We start from the raw sequence: 23,859 nt of genomic DNA on the forward strand, positions 1-23,859 counted from the left end.
TAAACAAAAAGAAGTAGAAAAATTAGCTTATGCCAATTAAAAGTTCTCATGAATTTATATACTTAAAAAAAAACAACATCCTCTGTCTTGGAATATATTCAAATATTTCATTTATGCAGAAGGAAAGTATCTTAACTTACAATTTCCATATATAATATATTATTTTTGATGACCCTTAACAAGTCTTTTGTTTAAATCAAAGGGCTTTGTTCGATTTCTTGTTGCACAATTTGTGAGCGACTTCCTTTTGTCGCTCTAAATAATAATAATAATAATAAAAGAAATAATATATATATATAATAAATAATAGATATATATAATAAATAATAGTTTTTATATATACTTCAGTTTGATATATATGTATATATATATATATATATATATATATATATATCAAACTGAAGTAACCAGCTTTAGGCCTACAGAGAAAAAAAACCAGTCTGCGGTTTCTCTTCTTGTCTCTCTCTATATATCTCTCTCTCTCTCTCAGTATTTCTCTCATTCTCTGGTTTTGTGGCTGCCGCCGGCTGTCTCTTGTCTCTTTGTTGGTATTTGTTGCCTTCTTCTTCTGTTTGCTGCTGACGCTGTTTTGCAATTTCATTGCCGGTTGGCCCAAACATGTTTCAATGCCAAACGTAATAACTGTTATGATGTAAGTGGCAACAACAACTACAACAACAACCACAAGAAAAGCCTGAAAAGAAGCACCTGCAACAAAATATTGGCTATAAGAAATCGAAATCGAAGCATCGAACGATGCATGTGTGTTCCGGTTTTAATTTAATTATAATTAGTTTCGCCAGTTTGGTTATTAGAAAAACGATTAGTTAGCTGCTAAGGGAAAGCAAAGCTATTGATTAAGCTATTAAATTAAAGGCTAAAATGATGAACAAATTAATAAATTTGTATTTAAATATCTAATGATATGTTTAAACTATTTAATACTTTTTCAAAACACTTTAAAATGTTTGTTAAAGTTATAAAAAGCAATCATTATTGTTCTATTAGTTAGTTAGTGGGAACTAAAACAATATTGGTGGTTGTACCTTTAAAATATTGTTTAAAATTAGGTTTACTTTATTCTAATTTCTAACTTAAATGATAAAAAAACATTACAAAACCCCAGCAAAATTTAATGAAAATAAGAGCAATTGATTTAATTTCCCATTAAAGTCTGTAAAGTGGAAAAATCCTGAAAGATAATCACTGAAAGCAACAATGAAAAACGAAAAAAAAAAAAAAAACACTGCAGGCAAAAACGTTTTGTATCATTTATTTTGTAAACATTTTCGATTAGTTTTCGTGTGATATTGCATTACAACGTGGGCTTCAGTTGCTTTTGGAGATTTCTTTTTTTTTTATTCGGCTTTATTTGTTGTTGGTGTAGTTTTTGTTGGTGTAGATTTTGTTGGTGTAGATATTGTTGGTGTAGTTTTTGTTGGTGTATTTTTTGTTGTTGTTGTTGTATTTTTTGCTGTACGTTTTGTTTGAAATTAAAGTTGCGAAAACATTGAAAAGCGAAAAGTGAGCTGCTAAAAATAATTCGAGGCAGGCAAAAGTGGACAGTCAAGTGACTGACTCACCTACTGGCGTACTTCGCCACCTGTCCGCCCGCCCAGATGACCCAGACAGATGTGGCAGTAACCCATTAACACACCGAGCCACGCCCCTTAACCCACATATAAAGGGCCCACGTTGACCTTTTTGGCTGCCACATTTCTTTGTTTCTTTAACCCGCCGTACTTTCTTTTCTTTCTTTTACACGGAAAGTGAAAATAAAATTTTTTTTTGGGGCAACGAAAGAAGAAGATGAGGTAGCAGCATGAGGCCAATGGGGATTATATAATCTTTTTTTTATTGCTTTATTTGGCCTAGGTCAGACCAGACATGACTCTCAGAATGGAAAGTTGCCAATGAAAAACCTGACCTTAGACAAAGATAGAATAGACCATGTGGAAATATTGGGGAAAAGTGAGAGTGAAAATGAGTTTGTTGGAATACATTTGAATTTTAATAATAACTACTTTTAATAATGAAATTTAACTGAGACATAATAGCACTTTATACTTCTGAGTCACGTAGGCATTGGTTTTCATTTAAAATATCAACTCTTTGATCACGTTTTCCTTTGGATTACGTGAGGATAACTTTGTAATTTTCAATTCCTATCTCTAGGGAAAGTCCTCTCAAAGTTTCTTTAATTTAAACCAAAATTATAACAAGGAAGTTATCATCTTAATCGTTTCGTTTTTAAGTTAATTACAGATTTCAGTGCTTTCTTGTTAATTTTATTTTTACTTAGTTTACTATTATTTCTGTTAAGAAGATGGAACAGTTTATACTTACATATTTCCAAAGTTATGGCTGGCTGAGCTCACGATTAAGATTATTATTCACCTGCCGCCTGTTGGCTTAGTAATCACAAACAGAACTCTGAAAGGCAGCTAAGCTTGTCTCAGGTATGACTAATACAGATAGTCAGTCATTAGATTTCCTTTGTTGTTTTTTTGTTTTAAGCTTTTGCCAAAAATAACTATACATCAAGCTTCCTCCACAACGGAGAGATAAATGGTTGAAAAATAAATATGGTTAGAATTTAATTTGTTAAAATATAAATTTCCTATGTTTAAATGCATAGAAATAAAGGAAAAGCTTTGATATTTTTAAAGTAATTAAATTTTAAAAATATAAAGTTAGTTAGCTAGTCTTCATTTTTGGTAAATAATTAAATTTTTACAAATTATATTGATGAGAGAGTATTGATTGAAGTATTAACTAAATATTTATGATTTACCCAGAAATTTTAAATAAAATGTAAATGAAGAAGAAATTGAATTTAAAATTATTATTTAGTAGCAATAGAAAAATTTTCATACAAAAAATGCCCCTACAGGGTATTATACTTTCAGTCAGAAGTTTACTATTAAGTGAAGGAGTCATTTCCGACCCTATAAACCATATATATTCTTGATCAGCATCAACAGGCGAATCTTTCTAGGCATCTAGGAAAGAAATTAAATTTTTAAAATTTTTGTTCATATTTTATAACAGATTTTTACATTGTTGACATTATGAAAAATTGACAAAAATTTTAATGTTTTAAAAATAAAATTGAGGAATGCAGATCTATTAACCTATTAAAAACTAGCTCAGAACAGCTTTCCAATTGTGAATTAATGCATTTTTGGCAAAGTTATGCGTTTTTCAAGCTGTGGGTTGTAGAAAAATCTTCATATAAATATAGAGATAAATATTGACTCTTACAGGGTAATATAATTTCAGTCAGAAGCATTTAACGCAGTGAAGAAGTTATTTCCGACCCTTTAAATCATATATATTTTTGATCACCATCAACAGGCGAATCTTTCTAGGCATGTGGGAAAGAAAATAATTTTATTTGATTTTTTCCAAATTTTATAGCAGTTTTTTTACATCTTTGACATTTTGAAAAATTGAAATTTTTTTAAATGTTATGAAAGTTTAATTTAGGTGTTCAGATTTAATGAACTATTAAAAACTAGCATAGAACAGCTTTCCGATTGGTAATTAATTCATTTTTGACTTAGTTATGATCGATTTTCTCTGCAAGGGTATATATATATATATATATATTTTAAAATACAATAATTTGCATTGTTTATAGTCACAAGAATATTTAATATCCTATTAAATATTGTCATAAATAGTTTAAAATTATTAATTTTAAAGTTAGCCCACCTCAATGTTTTACAGCCACTGCCTCACATTATAAATCATTTGTTCTGTTACTGCAGCTGCGCTTTTTATTGTTATTAACGCGATGTGAATGACCCGACAATGAAATTATAGCTGGCAATTATACACACAAGCAAACACACAACACAAACACAACACACACACTCAATACATGCAGCAAAAACTGTTGCTAGAAAGAAATTAAAAAAGCAGCAACAAAGTAAAGTAAAGTCAAAGTAATCTAGAAAAAAAAATAAACAAAAGATTAAGCCCAACAGTTGCAAAGTCATTGCTGCTGGGCTGCAATGGGTTAATAGTTTTATTGAATGAATAACGAGTAGCAGATGCTTAGCTGCTGTTCCAAAGATAAATGCATTAATTAATTTGTATACGCAGCGTGACTAACGGCGGCCAAACATTTCCAGTTTGATTTAATTTGCATTTTAAGCGCCGCTCGTTCATTTTTTTTATTTTGTTTGTTTATGAACTTTGTTCAGCTGCTGTGCTGACGTCATAATTGCGTTTGCAAAAAGAATAAGAAAAAAATGCAAACAAGTTTGCTGTTTAAGTCTTTTGTTTGCCCCAGCTTTGCGATGACTTTCAAACTTTATATTTCTGTATGAACTTGTTGATAAATTGGTAGCCATAAATCTCTAAAGAGCTAATATTTATTGCCCAAATAATTTGTTTGGTAAATATATAATTTTTTCCTTTTTAATTTATTAATTTTTTTTTATTCTGCCAATAGTTTTAGGGATATTGTGCTAACTAGTTTGTCACTTTTAGTTCACTTCGAGTGTCTTAGCTCAATTATAGGTTTTGGTCTTGGCTAAGTGGTTGTTACAGTGAATATCAAACAGTTGTAAACTGTTAAACTGCTGTTATTGTAATACACTGTAAACTGTTATGTTATGTTACAGGCTGTTAGGATGTTTAGTTCATCTCAAACTGTATTCAAGAAACTGTTAAGAATTCAGTGATTGCAAAACTGGGAAATTATTTAAATTTAAAGTTAAAATATTTAATAATTGTTTAAAAATATAATTAAAATATTAAAATTAATGGAATTCTTTACTGAACAAAATGTAAAATTTTTCTTTTAATTCCCATTAAGAATTTATGTATAAAAATTGATAAAAATAGTTGTTTAAATGTGTACACAATTTCCAATTATTTAATTTTTTTTTTTTTTTTTAATATTTCTTGCAGTCGCACTCCTGGCTCTCGTCAACCCTCACCTGCCGAGGAGACCCTACCTCGTCCCCCCAACTTGCTATTCCCCCTGCCGCCCCCCTTTAACCACATGCTGATGGACCATGGTCAGGGCATGGGCGGCGGTTTGGGTGGCGTTGTGGGCTCCGGCAATGGCGTTGGAGGCGGCGGCGGCGGCGGAGGTGGTGGCGGCGGCGGTGGTGCAGGTGGTGCATATGCGGCTCACCAACAAATGGCCGCACAGATGAGTCAGCTGCAGCCGCCAATGATGAACGGCGTGGGCGGTGGTATGCCAATGGCAGCTCAGGTAGGATTTAGAATTCATTATCAATTCATTGAATTGTATATATTTATTTAATAATTAATAAATTGTATATCCTTTGCGGCAGTCTCCGATGTTGAATCACCAGGCAGCTGGACCCAATCATATGGAATCTCCCGGAAATCTCTTGCAGCAGCAAAATTTTGATGTTCAGGTGAGTTGTGAGTTGTCTTTCGAAGAAGAGTTTTGCTATTCGGTTGGTTTCTGGTTTCATGTCCCCAGAGTGACATTCTCATTGTCGGGAATTTGGGTCATGTGTTGTGGGTATTGCACCACCACAATGCCACAATGTGTTGTGTGTTGTGTGTGTGTGCAACAGAAGCTGGCTAATTTTGCACATCCGCCGGATGCTGCTACTGCTGCTGTTGATGCTGCTGCTGTGTCCCCTGGTAGCCATTTCCGGCAGCCAGGCGCACTCTCTGTGTCTACCACTCCACTCTCTCCTTCATATATATCCTTTCGCCCCCTTCCGTTGCAAGCAATTTATTTCGAAACAAAACGGAAATCGGATTTATTAGCCACAAAATTGCTTTTAAGCTTGTGTGCTCTGTTGTACCAGTGGCTTTCAAACCCAAAACCATTGGTTAGGCTCGCTTTCAGTCACATTTCTGTGGTTACAGTGGGTCATCGTTAAGGGAGAAGGTGCTGGAAAAAATCAAACTTAAAATTAGTAAAACTTTTGAACATTTTCAAGCTTTTCAATATGTTAAATATAATTTTGAGTCATAAATAACTGCCTAAAAACCTTTATAAATATCCCTAATGTTTAAATAACTATAGTAACTTTTATAAATAATATTTTTTAACTGCTATTTCACTGTTCTTGTAGTCAGTATCATTTCCTTTTGTCAACTTGGGCTTTATATCTGGCAAATAACAACAGCAACACATGCAACTTTTTTCCCTTTTGCTTGCCAAATTGAAAATCAATATGCGTTGTTGCAGTTTCCCCGATGCTGTATATATATATCGGGGAGGGATATATCCCTTGCTTCACCCTTACGATATCCCTGTGGCCTTCGACTGTTTGGCCGCAAAGCAAATTGACATTTCCACACTTTAGTCGCCAATCTGCACTTCCGCTTTTTATCGTTCGCTCCACCACACACACACTCAATCCACATCCTGCAGGCATTTTTGTGTAGCTTTTTGTCTTCACTTTTCTCTCGCCCAAAGAGGAGGCAAAACTTTATCGTAGCTCTTTGTTTGTATTTTAAGTAAAGAGAGGAAGAGAGAGAGAGAGAGGGAGTGCGCGGGAAAGTATGCTGCACAAAATTGCATCAAAGTGAAAAAGCCAGAGCACACATACACTGGCAGAAAACAGGAACTACATGCATAAACTATAGTTGGTTTATATCACTTCTGATCGCTTTGGCGAAAGTAACCGCAGAATGTCATTATGGCTGGAATGAAACATTTTTGTAGAAGCTGCTGACAGCCTGCGGTGAAAGGTGAAAGTTTAATGCGCTTCCTGTATTATTTTGCCGCAAGTTTTTTTGCATAAGCAGCTTTCAATCGCATTAAATATAGTTAGTGAGCTCTCAGAGCAGGGTAATGATATTGTTTATAGGGAATTTGAAGGGTTTAGTAAGGGGTTAATTTATATAGTAATTTTTAGGAGTTCGTAAAAGGAACTTTGAGTTATAATTTGGATTTAAAAATATTAAAAAAAATTATGTTCTACTTGAAGAAATGGAAATATAATAATTTTAAGGAACTAGAAATATAACAAGTTCATTATTTAGTTTCTAATTAAAGAACTGAAAATATAATTATTTCAAGGTGTTGTTTTACTTATTTTCAATTTAAAATTTGTAAATAAATGTTTTTATAATTAATGAAATTATAATTTCGTAAGAATCTTCCTTTAGTTATCATCATAAAACTGAAGACTTATCCTTTTAGGTCAGCCGAATGTGAATTCCTTTTTGATTATATTGTTTTTAATGGTAAAAACCCCACAACAAATTAAATTTATATACCCAAAATGCAGTATATAAATTCCATAATATATGTGTAATAATAGTAATAATAATAATTATTATGCACTTATATTTCCAATGAAAGATAAAGTAACTTTCAACACTCGGCTGTCCATAAATAAACCAAAAGGAAAGGGGAAAGGGACAAAAGAAGGCATGGAGTTACCCGCAGATATGCATTTATTGGTTTCATGAGAAGCCACTGCAATATGTTTTCCCGATAATGGATAATGCAAGCCAGGCACTCGTGCAGTTTTCCTCTGATTTTCCTCCTCATACAGAGCCTTTCGTGCATATTTCTTATTAAATTGGCGTTGATATTAACACCGAAAAAAAGAAGAAGGAAAAAGCAAAGAAAAGGATTCTTGACGAATTGCATGCAAAATAACAAAGAAGGAAAAGGGTTTTTCTTTTTTTTTTGGTTTCATATTTTCCTGAATATTAAGAGGGCGGCATTATGGCATCGCATACAATGCAACCTATTTTTTGACAATGGTTATATGCAATAAATATGAAGACGAACGACTTTCAGCTTTTGTTCGTTTTGCAAGGAGAAAAACTGGTAACAAAAAAGGTCACAGAAGATTGATAGGAAATAAAGGAAAATGTGATGATTTGTCAGAAAAAGATATGAGCAAGAGTCAGTGGAATTTCTTACTAAATCTATCAGAGATTATATTTAGATAATCATTAGGAGGGTATAAAATCTTTTCCTTACTAGAGTAAAAGTATATTTTCCTTGATTTATTTAAACTTATAATTTATTACAAAATTTCTGCTTAGTTTTTATTACAAGAACTGCAACTACAAACCATAAAGAACCTGGAATTACGCACATATGGCATGTGTAAAACCCCCTTTAGAGTGTCAGCATGTGTAAGACAAATGGATGAATTGCCATTCAAATGGCAAAGAAATCATTATTTATATGCTTCACCCAGACAGACGAGAAAGTGTGAAGAAAATTCACCACAAAACCAGAGTGTATAGAGCTGGAAAATGGGTGGTAAAACTGCTTGGCAAATCGTTGAAAATTAATGCAAACTGTTGCCAAGAAAACCATCAATATAAATTTCAATGTGACCAATAACATATTTGCAAAAACTAGCCACTAGCAAATGAAGAAAAATAATGGCGAGACTTGAAACAATTAAAGGGAGTTTTCTTTTGAACTAAGAAATAGAGAAATATAAAGAAATTGTAGGGGAAATTAAGATAAAATAGAGAGAAAACCTAGAAAAAACAAAGAGGAAATACGAGAGAAATACGCAGAAAATTTGGAGAAAATGAAGAGAAAATATAGACAAAATATAGTGAAAATATTTAGACGATGAAGAGAAAATATAAAGACTGGTAATTGGATTTAAGTAGCTTGATAATTTAAGTATTAACCTATTTCTGTACTTACATTTTTATAAATTTTCTTTTAAATATATCTAAGCTTAAGGTAATTATAAAACTAATTACTGCTTTTTGGCACTATTTCTACTTATATTTCTCTGAGAAAACCAAAACTAATTACGTTAGCTCGGGCCTAAAATGCTTCAAGACTTACGGAAAAGTTTTTCTTTTGTTACGAATACAGTTTTTTTTTTGTTTTATTTTTATTTTGGCCAACACTTTTGGTGGCTGTCTGTTGCAGACATGCTTCATTGACTGCCTTTGTGTGTTAATCAGTCAGTTGGTGAGGCTTTTGTTGTCTTCAAACGGGGCTTTAATCGGATAATTGTTTTCGCTGGCTTTTCTCTTTTTGTCTGCCTAATTCAGCTTTGATCTGAAAGTATGCTTAATTGATTTCCAAAAAACATAGATTTTCCCTTGAATTTGAGGTACTGTGAAAGTTGAAAGAAAGTCGAAAAGGTTTGTTTTATTGGTTATTATTTGTGCGAAAAAATAAAAAATCTATAAAATGAAATCTAACATATTTATGCGAATGCAAAATATTTATGGTTAAATTTATGCAAATTCCTATAATATATTTTATTCATATATCCTTTCGAGTGCTTGATTTATGCATTCCTATTGCATAATATAATATAAATTGTTTTATTATTAGAACTCTTTTTATTGGTATTATTGTGGCATAGTTTTAGGCCCACAGGCAGCATTAACTAAATGGGAATGGAAATGGAAATGGAAATGGGTTAAGGCAATAGCCATTTTCATTCCGCAACAAATGCCAAATACATTTCACATTCAAATTCATTGTGCATAATTTATGATTGTGTTAAGTGTGAGCATGAAATTTGCATAAAAATGCATTTAAATCAATGGAAATGCAACATCTGCTTCTTGTTGCTGCTGCTGCTGTTGCTATCTCTCATTATTGTTCCTGGCATATATTAATTCAGCAATTAATTAAGCGTTAATTGGCACAAAAAGCATACTGCTCATTATGCATGTGTGTATGGCACTTAGTAAATTAATTTCCAATTGTCCCCCGTATTCAGCCTTCAAATTGTCACGGTTTCCATTTAAATGCAGGATAAACTCATTGTTTTGTTGAATTTAATTTGGTTTTGTGAAAGGTTCGCAGAATACTAATCAAATTATACAAAAACTTTATTTTAGTTACTGAAAAAATGTGGTTTGAGCATTAGAAAGTGGTTTGATTACCAGTGTCGCTAAAAATTGTGAACATTTAATTTTTTTTATAATAGTTTTTGTTTGTTTTTTAAATTTTTATTTAACTTTAGTTATAGGTAGAAAATCTTTTACTTATCTAGAGAGTTTTTAAAAAACTCTTAAAGTTATCTAAATAGATTTTAAAAATCTCTAGAGGTTTTTTAAAGGTGTTTAAAAGTATGCAATGATTTTTATGAGATACAAAATTCTTTGTGGACCTTTTAATACAATATAAAGTGATCTAGCTCAATTTTCGACACTTTTTATGAGGTTTTGATAACAATTTGGAGATAAATGTATTATTTTAGCGACTTTAGTTAGATCCTTTGCTGATTACTTTAAGTATATTAATGCTACAAGTCTCTATATAACCTTTACTTTCACTTCATAAATACTCTTACAAACTTTAAACTCTACTTTCTAAGACTACATTTTGCTAAAGTTCTCGATAAGACGTTGGTTGCCATGGACAACGATAAATGTGTCCCCTCCACCAGGCACTTGTCGATTTCGCCTTCTGTTATCAGGTCGCAAAAGCCATAATCAAGTGGTTGTTGTTTTTGGGCTGGAACAGGGACAGGAGGCCAAGAAGCATCACCAGCAGGAGCATCAGCTTCAGTTCAAGGAGTGTGAGATCCGATGGAGAGTGTCATCCAATGCCGTCACTTGACATTTACCGCCAATAAAGCCCAATTAGCGGTCGGCCCCATGCCTCAGATACCCTTCTTGGTTGTCGTTGTCGTTGTCTCTACCCTCGAAGTTTGTGTGGACACGCAAATGCTAATTAGTAAGTGGCAAATAGTTGACATCGGGCTTGTAGCTATAGCTATATAGGGGCGATGGGTTGATCCGAAGAGGGAGGAGGAGGAGGAGGAGGGAGGAGTAGCGAATTCAGTAGCCGAGACATTAATTAAGCGACGCCCTGATGCATGCTTCACAGCATTTTGAGCTTATCAACCGAATGTCCTTGCAATTCAATGCTCTTTCATGACTGGGTTTGCAAGGAAATTCTCGCTTAATAAATACTGGATTTTCTAAGAATTAAAGTTCTGAAACCCATTGATTTCCAAGGCAATTAAGCTAACCTTTCCCTCAATCGAACATATGACTTTTCAACCCCTTTGGCTTAACTTTACACCCATTAACACTTTTTAACTTTTAACACAAAACCTCACCACATGAGACTTTCCCAACTCACTGCCAAAGAAAAAAACAGCAGGAAAAACTTTCAGGGAAGAGTTTGAATATTGGCTGTTAGTAGAATTTAGCAAATAATTTGCCTTTAATTAACATGCTGACATCATTAAGCAGATGGCAACAGTTTGTGAGATAGTCGAATCATTTGTCTTCACGCCCGCAGGAAATACCATCCCCCCCACAGCAAGGACCTTCAACCCAACCCCCTTGGGATTGCTATTGGCAGCTAGACCCCACCTTCGTCCTCTGTGTGTTTGTGTGCTAATTAAATAGAAAAATTAGAAAAACTACGTCGTAAATTTTCACACACACACACCAAGTCTTCGTGTAATACAAAACCCAAAAGCGCACTTATCACACTCCTGGGGGGAAAAATCGGGCTGACAGAGAGCGATGGGGGGGGGAAAAATGGTAATGGAAATGGAGAACTGTTGGAATAGAACCATGGAACCCAACCCCCTGACGGGTGTGAAATCATTTGACGACATTGCTCTCTGCATGACGCAATTAATCACATTAACTTGGCCCAACCAAACTGACTGTGTTATTTATTTATTTATTCGTGGGCCAGACTAAAATGGGCCAATTCGCTGCAGACACATTTTGGACAATCGCTTGATTAGCTCATAAGTGCAGAGCTAAAGCCAAGTCATTGACCTCAATAAGAAAAGGCCAATGTAAATGGTATATGTAAATGCTAATTTCTTGATTACCGCAATTTGCTAGAAATTACCAAATATAGACAGGGGATTCCCCTGGCGAAAAGTTGAACAATTTACTTTATTGAGTTAAGTTGGGATATTGAAAACTAGAGTTATGATTAAATTAATATTATTGGTATTAGAAATTTAAATTTTAATGTGGATTTGACTACAACTTTAATTCTTTGTGCTTAGTTAAATATTTTAGTTTAAAACCTTTATAGATCCCAATGCATAAAAACTTAGTTAATTAATTTATTTCTTTATTTCCTCATTTTATAAATTTCTATGCTAATTTTTGGCACATTTGAAGTGCTTTTTTTTTGTGGTTCTCTTTTCCATTAAAGAGGTCAAATTTAATGCACAAAATATCAAAAATTTAACTAAAACAAGAAAGGAAGCTAAATTCGGGTACCCGAAATTGATATACCCTTGCAGAGAAAATCGGTCATAACTAAATCAAAAATGCATTAATTTCCAATCGGAAAGCTGTTCTGTGCTAGTTTTTAATAGGGTTTTAAATCTGCATAATTTAATTTAATTTTCATAACATTTAAAAATTTTTCAATTTTTCAAAATGTCAAAGATGTAAAAACTTGTAAAATGTTGAAAAAAATTTCAAAAAAAATAATTTCTTTCCTAAATGCCTAGAAAGATTCGCCTGTTGATGCTGATCAAGAATATATATGATTTATAGGGTCGGAAATGACTCCTTAACTGCATTTCATGCTTCTTAGTGAAATTATAATACCCTGTAAGGATCGATAATTATCTATATATTTATATGGAGATTTTTCTACAACCCACAGCTTAAAATAACTCATAACTTAGTCGAAAATGCATTAATTTCCAATCGGAAAGCTGTTCTGTGCTAGTTTTTAATAGTTTAATAAATCTGCAAACCTCAATTAAATTTTCATAACATTTAAAATTTTGTCAATTTTTCAAAATGTCAAAGATGTAAAAACCTGTTATAAAATGTTGAACAAAATTTGAATAAATTTAATTTCTTTCCGAGATGTCTAGAAATATTCCCCTTTTAATGCTGAACAAGAATATATATGGTTTATAGGGTCAGAGATAACTCCTTCACTGCGTTTCATGCTTATGACTGAAATTATAATACCCCGCAAGGGTATAAAAATCATAAGCTCTAATTTTGTTTAGCCAGCCGATTAAGCTACTGAATAATATTATAACATTATACAATTATTTATAACTAACCATTAAAATTGAATTATTGGTTTTTCGGATTTATTCCTAGAGATTTCTTCCTACATTTCCTAATAAGCTGATGAAGTTTCACCACCGGTTTGTTACCACTTCTAGATCCCGACACTTGCGGCCATTTTATCCGCATTTTCTCCCAACCTTTCTTCTTTTTCACCCCTCAGAATAACTTTCGACCTTTAGTTGTAGTTTGTCAACTTTTAGTTGGTTACGTCTGGGGAGGTTTACAACAACTTTTTCATTAATAGTTAACAAGCTTCATAATTAAGCAGCCAGACGAAGGAAAGTCAGGCCAAGTCAGTTTCCTGTTTTCTCTCCCCCTCAATCTCGGTTTTTTTTTTCCTGCTCGACTCCTACTACTACAATTTTCTTTTCTTGGCCAAGTTTATACACTTTTTTTGCCTTTGCCTTTGCGGTTTTATGTGCTGATAAAGTTGCTTTGGCCTTAGCTTGGCGCCATTTTCAGGTCTGTCAATGACTTGTTGTTTGTTGTCCTGTCATAAGATTTCCCGGACAATTCCCTCAAAGCGCTTTTCACGTCTCACCTTTCATTCGCAGGCAGTAGATTTTTCCAGCTTCACTTCGGCTGCTCATTTTCCAGGCCACTTGCCAGCTGTCGCCTTGCATTCATCTGCATTTCTTTCTTTCTGTCTTGCACTTTGACAAGTTTCGCTTTATCCATCTCCAATGTTGATGAATAATCCAAGGCATGAAGCATAAAATTCAAGCAATGTTTAAAGCTTAAGGACGACCCTGTGCAAGCCATAAATTTAAATTGGCTCATTAGCAAAGGGTTAACCACGAATGCCCCCAAAGCAAGCAGGTCCCTTAACTAAATTTTCCCAGCTTTCTTGCTAGGATTTTCCAGCACTGCACCCTCCCCTCTCCTTGCCAATTTTGTCTAGCTCATTTGAGTTTTGTTGGTCAAAAAGCTTAACTAAACTAAAAGCATGTAAAGCACACTAGCTCAAAATAGGAAAAAGAGTAGAAGAAAACCGCATGCAGACACTTTATACATTTTCAGGGGTTAGGGGGGAAAATGGGAAATGGTTTTGTGTGTGGAAAAGTTTTTCATTGAATTTTATACTTTATATATATATATGTTATATGGAAGAGAGCATAGAAAACCACACACAGCCAGGCGAAGACATTGAGTTGATAAAATGTTGACAGTTTTGGGTTAGTTGTCGAAGCCTTTGAGTGGATAGAAGGACATTGAAGCAGGACGACTAAGGGGTGTGTGTGTGTGTGTAATTGATAGAGTGTTTTGGGTGCTTCAAGTTATTCAGCATTCGATTCAAGTTATTTTAAAGTTGTAGATATTTTTATCCGATTATTAAGGATTAAGAGAAGAGAGTCAGAGGTAGAGTTTTAAAGTGTTGTTGGTTGATTTATTTATTTTTATTGGGAAAAGTTCATTATTTTATTTGTTTAGATAGTGTTTAGATTTATTTTATGTTTTTTAAAGGATTGAGGAGAGAGTTTAGAAGCAACAACGTCAGTTTGTGACTTGTAAATAAAGGATTTCTTATATTTATAATCGGGTATTATAGTAAATGTATTCACCGGAAAGGTTAACTATTTAACTATTAACTTAACTATTTTCTTAGTTATATAAATATTTTATAAGCTACAAGCTTAAATTTAAGTAGAACTCATACATATTTTTCATGGCGAAATATAGTTAAATATATTTAAAAATATTTATAAAATTAAACCTGCAACTAACATGAAATAGTTGTTTTAAATGTATTTAAAAATATTTATTAAATTAAACCGTGAAACTTGCATGAAATAATTTGTTTTAAATATATTTAAATATATTTTTATTTCTATTATTTAACCCAAACTATTTTCTTGTTTTTGTATTTTTGTTTTACAAGCTTTGAACCCATAAATGCCTTTCATGGCTTGGCAACGATAATTAAATTATAAATACTAAAAACATTGTTCTCTTATTGATATAAGTATTTCATCCGCTAAAATTAGCTAAAAACGTTTAAATGCTTTAAAAATACACACAACCATTAACCCAATTTTCAATTTTCCCAAACAACACAATCAAATGTGAACCATCGGACAATAATTGTGCCATGCTTGCAACAATCACGCCAAAAACTAATTGCATACTTTCGAGTCGCAATGTATATATGTGGCATATTCTAAATAATTAATGCCACGGCATCGCCGTGCAATCAACATCAGTTAGAGTTGTCAAGTGACTTCATTTTGGTGCTCAACGGCCCATGTGCCATGTAGATGGGAAATGTTTTTCCCTGCGGAGGAAAGAGGGGAAAAACGAGCTGACGATAGATTTCCCCGGGTGTGAGGGAGGCGTTCAATCAACCTGTTTTCTGGGTCCTGAGGTTCTGCAACATTTAGCAGGGCAGGCACCTCAAATCCACATCTATATAGTGTGTATATACATTCCAATTCAGTGCACTTTAATGGTTCTGTTCAGACCTCTGACGAAAAAAAAAAACAGTAGAAAAGGGTTCACTGTGCAATTTAAATATATACTTCCTTGATATTATATTTCTGCCCGCACAGTTTTTCCCCTTCTCTATGAGTCCCGTGCATGTCACACGCAAAGGATATCTCCTTTTTTTATATACTATTTTTGTCTATAACTCTGTGCTCTATATTTACGCTACATTTAGTCCGAAGTCGTCTAGGTTTGTCTGTAGTAGGTTTTTCCTGCGTTTTGCTGATGAAAGAGTTTTCCCTTTAGATAGTTTTTTATCAACCCCTCAAATCACTCACTGATTAATACGCAAAAATGAAGTGTATTTATACCACCAAAAAGTCAATCTTTGTTCTAAAATTTAAGAACAACTGTGTTCCAGTTTGACTTTGGACTTAAACGATATTTAAATGGAGAGAGTTTATGTATTTTTTAAGGATTTTGTCAGCTTAAAAAAGTGTAAAATGTTTTCATTCAGAAAAGGGTATTAACTACGCTCTATTAAACCCTTAGTTTCCGTTTTTTTTCCTATCGTTTTTATTCAGCTTTTGTCAACTAAATTTGCCGCCAGGATAATAAAAAGAAAGAATCAAATTTATGTTCATAAAAATGTGATATTTAATGGTTCCTTTATTGGGTATTCCCTTCTCCATTTCGGTTGTCGTGTGAAAAAAGTCAAAGTTTGATGCTTTTACAGCGTTAAGCTATTAACGATGGCAATCTATATCGAATGAGAATGGTTATTATTTGGCACGCAAACTTTATGAAGACAGGTGAAATATAATTTTTGTCAGGTGTGTTTGGAAATTGTTTCATGGCGAAAGTTTGGTGAAGGAGTTATGTTACGATATCGTGAATCACTGAACTTGATTTCTTTGCCTCTAAATATATATATTTATACCCTTGCAGGGTATTATAATTTCAGTCAGAAGTTTGCAACGCAGTGAAGGAGGCACATCCGACTATATAAAGTATATATATTCTTGATCAGGATCAACAGCCGAGTCGATCTAGCCATGTCCGTCTGTCCGTCTGTCCGTCTGTCCGTCTGTCCGTTTCTACGCAAACTAGTCTCTCAGTTTTGAAGCTATCTGAATGAAACTTTGCAGTTAGTCTTCTATATACTCTCACTCGTATATATGTCGGAACGGGCCGGATCGGACGACTATATCATATAGCTGTCATAGGAATGATCGGAAAAGTTTTACAAAAAAAATTATAAAATTTTTAGTTTTCAACAGAATGTGATCAAATTTGAGATATAGCCATTTCATATTATTCTACAATTTTGTGTAAAATTTTATGAAAATCGGACGACTATATCATATAGCTCCCATAGGAACGATCGAGAAATTAATTCAATTAATAAGTATAACATTTTCAGTTTTCAACAGATTTTCATCAAATTTGAGATATCGCCGTTTCATATTATTCTACAATTTTGTGTAAAATTTTATGAAAATCGGACTAATATATCATATAGCTGCCATAGGAACGATCGAGAAATTTGAGAGGAATGAGAATGGCGGTGTCTGTTGTCGGAAGACTGACAATCGCGGTGGCGACAACATTTTTAGTTTTCAACAGAATTTAATCAAATTTGAGATATAGCCATTTCATATTATTCTAAAATTTTGTGTAAAATTTTATGAAAATCGGACTACTATATCATATAGCTCCCATAGGAACGATCGAGAAATTAATACAATTAAATTTATAACTTTTTTAGTTTTCAGCTGATTTTCATCAAATTTGAGGTATAGCCATTTTATATAAGTCTTAAATTTTGTGGCAAATTCCGTAAAAATCGGACGACTATATCATATAGGTGCCATACAAACGATCGTTTGATGTAGAGGAAAAATGAAAATCTGTGAATGTAAAACTGCAAATATAATATGTATAGGTGAATGAAATGAAAGCAGGTATTACTTCATTGTTTTTTAACACAAATATATATAATTTATATTGTATGGATTCCTATTCATAGAAGTTCTATCTGCAAGGGTATATAAACTTCGGCGTGCCGAAGTTAGCTTCCTTTCTTGTTATATATATATTATGCAGCGTTTTTCACTAACCTAACTCAATGGGTTTCACTTCCCCTATTGATTCATTTTCTGTTTGATTTTTTCTACGTTTTTGCATTTTGTAGTTGCAGCGATGCGCTCCATTGGGGCGTAAATCTTGTTGCAATTGCAGTTTGAATTACATAACCATTTAGAGGCTACTTAAGACAATTTAATGCACTATTTTTTTTTTTGTTCCTCTTCTTTATTATTACGTATTCTCTGCTTGGTTTTTTAGTTTTCTTGCATTTATGAAAAGTATTAATTAAAAGTGCGCTTTGAAAGGCCTCCAAGTTTTGGACATTTTCAAGGTTTTCTAAGCACAGACTTTTAATTAGTGGTAGAGAAAAAAATATATATATGAATGAAACGGTATAGAGCTGAAAATCTTTTGTGGGTCTTTTGTATTTGGTAAACCAACATTATAATCATCATCATCTTCATCATTATTAGTATCCCGATCATTATCGTGGTGTTTTGCGACGCTTAAGTTAAGCTTTTCAAAGTGCCGGCTAATTTACACACATTCAACTTGTAATCCCCAACATAATCACTGAGATGAAGTGAGAAGGTTGAGTCCACGTTGGGGAAGGGGAGAGGGAGAGGGGTATCTCTGTGCATCTCATTAAGGATAAAGAGCAGGATGTCGCGGTCTCGCTAAGGTATGTGTGTGTGTGTGAGTGTGTATATGTATGAGTCCTAGTAGGTGTGAGTAAAGTAAGGTTGCATCCTTTTTGGGACACTGACACAATGAGCTTGATATCACACTTGAGAAAAATGCTTGAATTTTAAAGGGAAGCTAATTATAAAATATATTTTATGATATGTATTAAATCTTAAAAAGATTGCTAGTGTGAAAATAATATTATGAATAAAACATGAAAGCAAACTAGGAAATTATAATTGAACTTTATATTAAATAAATCAGTGCATTTATTATGTCTTGCCTTTGAAGTGGTCTTTATAATTAAGTAAACACGAATTTAATACGGTTTTATTCTTAAATTAAAGAGATTGTATGAACCTTCTTTTTGAGAAGTCTTTTTAAATCTCTCTTCCAGAAAAAATAAAGAAATTTAAATATATAAATATATAAATAAAATAAAATACAGTATAAACAAGGACTCTTTAATAACAAGATGCATAACGAGTTACAAGTTTGAGTTGTCCTATGCAAGACATTTTTTTCTTCTGGTATTAACTAGTTAAGACCTTTAAAATTGTAAAAACCGAATGAGTTATGTGGGTTTATTAAATATCAATCAATTGCGTAAATAGCATACAGATCTAGAATGCAAAAGAAAACATATGTATTAGTATATTTGGGGTTTCCTTTCTGATTTTGAAACAAAATTTCAAAGGAAAGTAAGAATAGGATAACAATAGTATGGCGTAACTCATCTTTTAATTATAGTGATCTTTGGTATAGGTATTTATGCATATCCTTCACATTTAAGAATTTCTTTTCCAAGTGCAGGCGGCATCAAGAATTTATATATATATAGGTATATATATAATTTTTTGTGAATGGTTTGTCGGCAACCCGAAACAGTTTTGCGGTTCTTTTGTTTTCTCGATAAAATGTCATTCGCGTCACATTTCTATTGGTGCTCTGGCTGGCTGGGCGCTGTGGCAGGACCTCTTTTGTTGCCATCTTTCTTTGGCCATAATGAGAGTGCGTCTTCAAAATGGCACTCCGTGTCGGAGGCTCTTAACTTGGCTCAAAGGAGCCGGATTGAGTGCAGCAACAGCGGCAGCTGTCATTTCAGCTGTCATTGTGCTGCGACATCTTCATCAGAGACGGCCCGCATTCGCTTAGTCTTTTCACTCTTTTGATAGACGTTTGTCAATCAAAATTATGTGGCGGCTTTTCTCTCTTTCACCAGCTAGAACGTTTTCCCTACTCTACTCGACCATTGTTTGCCATTCGGTTTTGTCACTTTAGCTTGGTTTCCTAATGCATCAGACTTAATTGGCATTTGGTGTGTGCCAAGGGCGATGGAAAAAGATTGAAAGCTCCTTTTTGTGTGATGTTTTTGAAGGGAAAAATAAACAAAAGAGTGGTTTTTAAAAAAAATATTAATATTGGAACTGTTTTTTAAAGTTATTTAATATAAGATTAATCTAAAATCAGTTTAAATAAACCTCAAACCTCAAAGCAATCCCTTAAAACTGTATACTAACTCCCTTAAGCTGGAAAACCACCTCTGGTTTCCGTCTCTCCTGTTGAAAATACATTTATTTATTTAAATATCCATGACAATGCCTTCCACAAATTGTCGTTATGAACCTTGGCAAGTTTATTAAACTCCAAAAACTCAATTTGTGCCGACGACGACACCTTTTCTTCTTCTGTGTGCAACGTCTGGCACTTGTTCAAAAATGTATGCAATGTTATGCTCAGCTGCTTTAGGACATAATTACATTTTAATTCCATAGACTACGTTGAGCAAATAATTCGAGAGGTGGAAACTGGAACTAACCAAACAGCAGCAGGAACAACAACAAGAGTGAACATTTTGAAGTTTATCCAAAAGTTTGCACTCATGAGGTCTCTTCTGGTTGGCTGAGTTGAATCTACATGAATTATAATTATGTTTTTCATTAAAATTCACCTTGATGCCGTGGAAGTTTCTGTGCGATTTTCAACTTTTCGAGATGGAAAACTTTGTGTCCTCTGTGTGTATGAGTGTGTTCATTGTGTCGCGTGCGATATCTAGCGGTGATGTTTTTCTGTGATGTTTACATATTTGATTTACATTTTTAATGAGCTTGCAGTACTCATAGAAATTCATGAATTTTGTGGGTTAATTTGTGATTTTTAATTAAATGTTAATGCAAGTGAACCAATTGAATAAATGTGAATAGTTGAGGGAGAGAGTCCTCTCTATGGTGAGCTAGTGAGTACTCCCAGTACAGGTGAGCTGCATGCAACTACACTCTCAAAAGGACAAAGTTTGCCTTACAAACTACAATTTAATTTAACTTTGGATATTCTTTGTTCTCCCACTCGACTTGCTCTGTTCTCTGTTCAGTGTCATATCATTTGGAGTAGACTATAGAGAGTAGTCACTCCTGCGTTTGCTTCACTGAAAACTTTGGCTCCCTGCATTCCTCAACGCACTCTGCCAATGTCAGTCCTTTTCATGTTTTCTATACATATTTTTATTTATTTATTTATTCCTTCTTTTTTTTGTTCTACAACTTTATTGGGAAAAAGTTGTTCAACTTTTGGTGGATTGCGTTTGGATTTGTGCGAGGCATTGAAATGATATTTATCAGGAGTTGATATTCGAGTTAATCAAAGGACATTGATAGCAGGAAATAACTAAAGATGTGAATGACCAATAACAATAGGAAAAGTGGTAAAATATACATTAGAAAATGTATTTAACTATAAAGGAAGATTTTCTTAAATACTTTCAGTTTTCAAATATTAAATTCCATAATAAGTTTCATGTTATCTTTTTTGCTTCTCTATTTATTATTTAAACTAATATTGTTTCTCTTGTTTTCCTGATATTTTTCATTTATTTTTCATTTGAAAGTTAATAAAAGTTTCTGCAGAATTGGCAGTGGCTTTAGTTTGAAATAAAATTAAGGCTTAATAAAGAATAAATAAATGATATGGCATAGGAAGCTAAAGCATTTCCATGAATTTCAATGGCTTGCAATTTTCTTTCATTGCTGCTGACTTTCCTTTCTGGCTGCGTATACGTGTTGTTTACTTACATGTTCATTTTATTTAATATTATGCACATGTTTCATTTATGAAATGCAAAAGTTGCAACTTTATGCGAAAGATGGCAACGTGTTTTCATCATAAAGTTTCAATAGTTACACTTTATATGCTTAGCTCACATAAACTTTTTATTAAAAACAAAACTAAATTCGTGAATTAATTTAATAAGAAGCCTTAGTATAATTTTTAAATTTAAATTGATTTTTTTTGATATATTTTTTGTATTCCCGCAATACAAAGAGTATACCTTAGTCTTCAGTTTCCTGACCCGTATTATTTTTGTGTTGCATTTTTTATGGGTTGCCTTGCAAAAAAGTTTGTCATGAGTTTTTCTCCCCTATTTTTCCCATTTTCCCCCATTTCCTTTTCCAAGAAGAAACTGCTAGAAGTGGCATGTAGTGGCAGAAGCAGCTGGGAGCTGGAAAATTATTCTAATTATGCAAGTAGTATCTGAGGCAGCTGCTTGACAAATACAAATTATACGGGCAAAGGTTTCCTTACTAGCATCTGTAAGGATACTACTGAGTTCTGGGAATATATAAAACTAAGCAGATGCCAAAGGATAAATAAGAAATTAGTTTTGTTATGGGGAAAAATTGTAGAAATAACTGGAAAACTGGGTTGCAAGGTTGTAGGAAAATTAACTTGGAAATTTTGTAAATAAAGGTTAACTATTAAAGGTATTGATACTATTGGGTAATGCCATAAAAATGTCCTGAAATCTGCTACTTCAATTTGTGTTAATTGTTGTGGGGCGTTTTTCCTTCTTCTCTCTACTAGTTTTTCCTGGAAAATGCCTCTGTTTTAGTATCTGCACTTTGTTTTTAGTGAGTTACTGTATTTGGATTTAATGCACTTGTCTTTGACAATGACTAACGGTTACTTTGTTATGCTTTCACCTCCGCCCTGGCCGCAATTTTCCGCCTCCATTTTCCGCCCCCTCACATTTCCCCATTTCCCTTTCCCTGTGTATGTATATGTGTGTTTGCTTCATGAAGCTGCAATAATGCCCCTTTAATAATTCTCAGTCATTTGGAAAATAACAGTACAAAGCCGTGACCATATCTCTTGCAGTAACCAACCTTCACATGCCTTCTCCTCTGCGGCACTCCCTCTCGTCCTTGTCCTCGTCCTCGTGCTCCTTGTCGACCATTTACAGGTCCTGTTTCTCTCGGTTGCACCTCGTTGTTGGGCTTTACTTGTTGTTAGCACCACTGACCCTTCGTTCCCTTTTCCACCTTTGGCTCACCCATTCTGACCATCCTGGGTTGTGTTTTTTTTTATTTATTTTTTTTTTTTTTGCGCTCCTCCCAATTCATGTCGAACATGAAAATTTGTGTTGCATGTCCCGTTTGTCTGTTGCTCTTTTCCATCGCTTTTTCGCTTTTCCTCCTATTTGGTTGGTCCTCATTTTCTGTTTTTTTCTCTACGAATTTTTATTTTTTGTTTTTTGTTTTTTGGTTCTTGTCCCTCTGGCCACATTTTAAGCTGCTGCCGTTGCAGTTGCAGCTTGTTTCCACTGTTGCATTTTATTTTACATTTTTATTTTCGTTTGCTTTCCGGCTCGTTGCTCTGTCTTTTTTTTTTCATGTCCTGCCAGGACTCCTACACATCCTACTGTCCCTATCTTTGTCGGCCAATTGTATTTCTTAGCCATGTGATTTAACTAAGTGGAGCTCTGGGGCATTGGAGGTTCTTTGACTTTATTATTATGCAGCTGTTAAGCCTATTTTGTACTAATTTCAATTGTTTTCTTTTTATTTCTTGCAGGTGAGTTGGAAGAATGGTCTTAAAAATGCTTAATAAATGTGGTATGTACATAAGAAGTAAAAGAATTTGTGAAAAATAGGGAAGAGAATGGTTTTAAATGTGTTTAAAAGGTAAAAAATTACTCATACGCCATGTAAGCCTAAGAAAATGAATAATAATAGGGAAAGATTTAACTTAAATCTTGAACTATTATCATTTTAAGATTTAATATATTATATTTTTGAGTATTTCATAAAAGAAACTATAGTGCTTTTCCTCTATTATTATCTGACCAACGTATGCCAGAAACTATGCTATACTTTTTGCAAAAGCAATTTCTTTTACTTGCTTTCCCCTTCCATCCATCAGATTTTTCCATCTATAGCTTATAGAAGGCGGAGAAGCTAATTAAGTTAAACAACAATCAAGGCAGGCATACTGTTTTGGGCTGTGTGTGGGTGAGACTCTGCATTTTGATGCTGGCTTGAAGCCCACGAGGCGTATGCGTAATATGATTTACAGCACATCAAATGTGATTATCAGGGAGCACAGAGAGAGAGAGAGAGGGAATAACACCATAGTATAGTATATAGTAGTTGCACTTGCAGTTGGTGTTGGCAATATAAACCCCACTCCCTTCTCCCCTCCTCATCCCTCCATAGTCTGTGTCTGTGTGCCTTAATTTAATTTCCATTGCACAATGAGCCAGGACTCTGATGCAAGAAGGGGCTTCTTCCTGCTCGCCCTTTTTGCTAAGTGAAAACATAATTAATTGAATTAAATTTTCTATTTAGTTCTCTCCCCCCCCCACCTGCCACTGTTGTTTGCTTTGCAATCTAACACTTGGACTCT

General features: G+C 33.7%; 1 protein-coding gene across 5 annotated transcripts in view; it reads left to right on the forward strand.

The window, feature by feature from the left end:
- The window catches only part of pum (pumilio), a 209,084-nt gene that overhangs the window by 25,568 nt on the left and 159,657 nt on the right, over positions 1–23,859 (forward strand). For all 5 annotated transcript variants that reach the window (XM_086840478.1, XM_086840477.1, XM_086840479.1 and 2 more), the window contains 2 exons: positions 4,924–5,233; positions 5,316–5,402. In XM_086840478.1, coding sequence (XP_086696604.1) covers positions 4,924–5,233; positions 5,316–5,402 — 397 coding nt within the window. The remainder of the gene's footprint in view (positions 1–4,923; positions 5,234–5,315; positions 5,403–23,859) is intronic.

Source organism: Drosophila serrata, unplaced genomic scaffold (genome assembly GCF_035046125.1).
Source record: "Drosophila serrata isolate PLE 108 unplaced genomic scaffold, ASM3504612v1 contig_382, whole genome shotgun sequence".
In the NCBI taxonomy this organism is placed as follows: Eukaryota; Metazoa; Arthropoda; class Insecta; order Diptera; family Drosophilidae; genus Drosophila; species Drosophila serrata.